At 28.1% G+C, this 1,139-nt stretch overlaps 1 protein-coding gene across 1 annotated transcript in view; it reads right to left on the bottom strand.

Annotated features, from left to right (window-relative positions):
- The window catches only part of LOC105809701 (chromosome unknown open reading frame, human C8orf88), a 65,075-nt gene that overhangs the window by 44,000 nt on the left and 19,936 nt on the right, over positions 1–1,139 (bottom strand). Inside the window, 1 exon segment of the mRNA XM_012643541.1 lies at positions 806–832. Coding sequence (XP_012498995.1) covers positions 806–832 — 27 coding nt within the window.

The following is a 1,139-nucleotide window of genomic DNA, read 5'->3' as shown; positions in this document are numbered from 1 at the left end:
ATTATTTAGGGAAATGCTAGCTGTTAGATCAATAAAACAAAACATTTTAGTGACTTATAGAAAACTCATTATAAAACAAAAGTAGTTAAAATAACATGGTATCGATACAGAGATATACAAAAAGATCAATGGAACAAAATAAATAGTCCAGAAACAGATATATCTATATGAAAACTTATTATGTAATAATGACTCTATAATCAATCAGTGTGGAAAGGATGAATTAGTAAGTTATGCTTTACAATTGGCTGTCTATATTAAAAAATTAGATTTCTATCTTACACTGTATAAAAAACCATTTGTATAGGTAGACTATACAACTAAATATGAAAGCAAAACTTTAAAGCTTTTGGAAGAATATATAGGAAAATATCTTTTGACCAAAAACGTCTTAAACAAAAAGTGAAATCATAAAGAAAAACATTAATATAACTACATTAATATTTAAAACTTTTGAACAAAAAACACCACAAAAAATAAAATGACTCTCTTGCAGACCATATTCCTGGGAAAGAAAACATTTGCTATGTGCATAAGAACAATAATTAGAATCCATAATATATTTTAAAGGCACATAAATCAAGAAGAAGAAAACCCAAGAAAAATGGGAAAATGATATGAATTGGCAATTCACAAAAGAGGAAACCCAAATGGTCAAACTAAATATATGAAAATATGTTCCACTTCACAAGTAACAGAGAATTAAAAATTAAAACCAACCAAAAGATATGATTTTGTACCCACTGGGCAAGAAAGAAAATGTTTGAGTCTGACAATAACAAGGTAAGGATGTGGCAAAATTAGAGACCTGATGCATTGGTCATACAAATCACTTTGGGAAGTAATTTGACAGTTATCTAATAAAGTTGAAAGTAAGAATACCTTTTAACATAGCAATTCTACTCCAATTTTATACCACAGAGAACGTCTCAAACATGTAGAATGAAACATACAGACAACAGTCATTGTACCATTCATTATAAAATAGAAACAAGTGCCCATCAACAGAAAATGGGACAAAAAATATGGCATATTCATATATATTAAAAGATTTTTCTGCATCAGTGCATATAGAACTCCTTTATTCATTATAAGGTTGCCTAGTATTCCATTTATAAATATGTTTGCACATGCATTGT

This window comes from Propithecus coquereli, unplaced genomic scaffold (genome assembly GCF_000956105.1).
Source record: "Propithecus coquereli isolate 6110/MARCELLA unplaced genomic scaffold, Pcoq_1.0 Scaffold2, whole genome shotgun sequence".
NCBI classification, from domain to species: domain Eukaryota; kingdom Metazoa; phylum Chordata; class Mammalia; order Primates; family Indriidae; genus Propithecus; species Propithecus coquereli.
The sequence above is the reverse complement of the archived record's forward strand: the minus strand, read 5'-3'. Positions and strand labels throughout refer to the sequence as shown.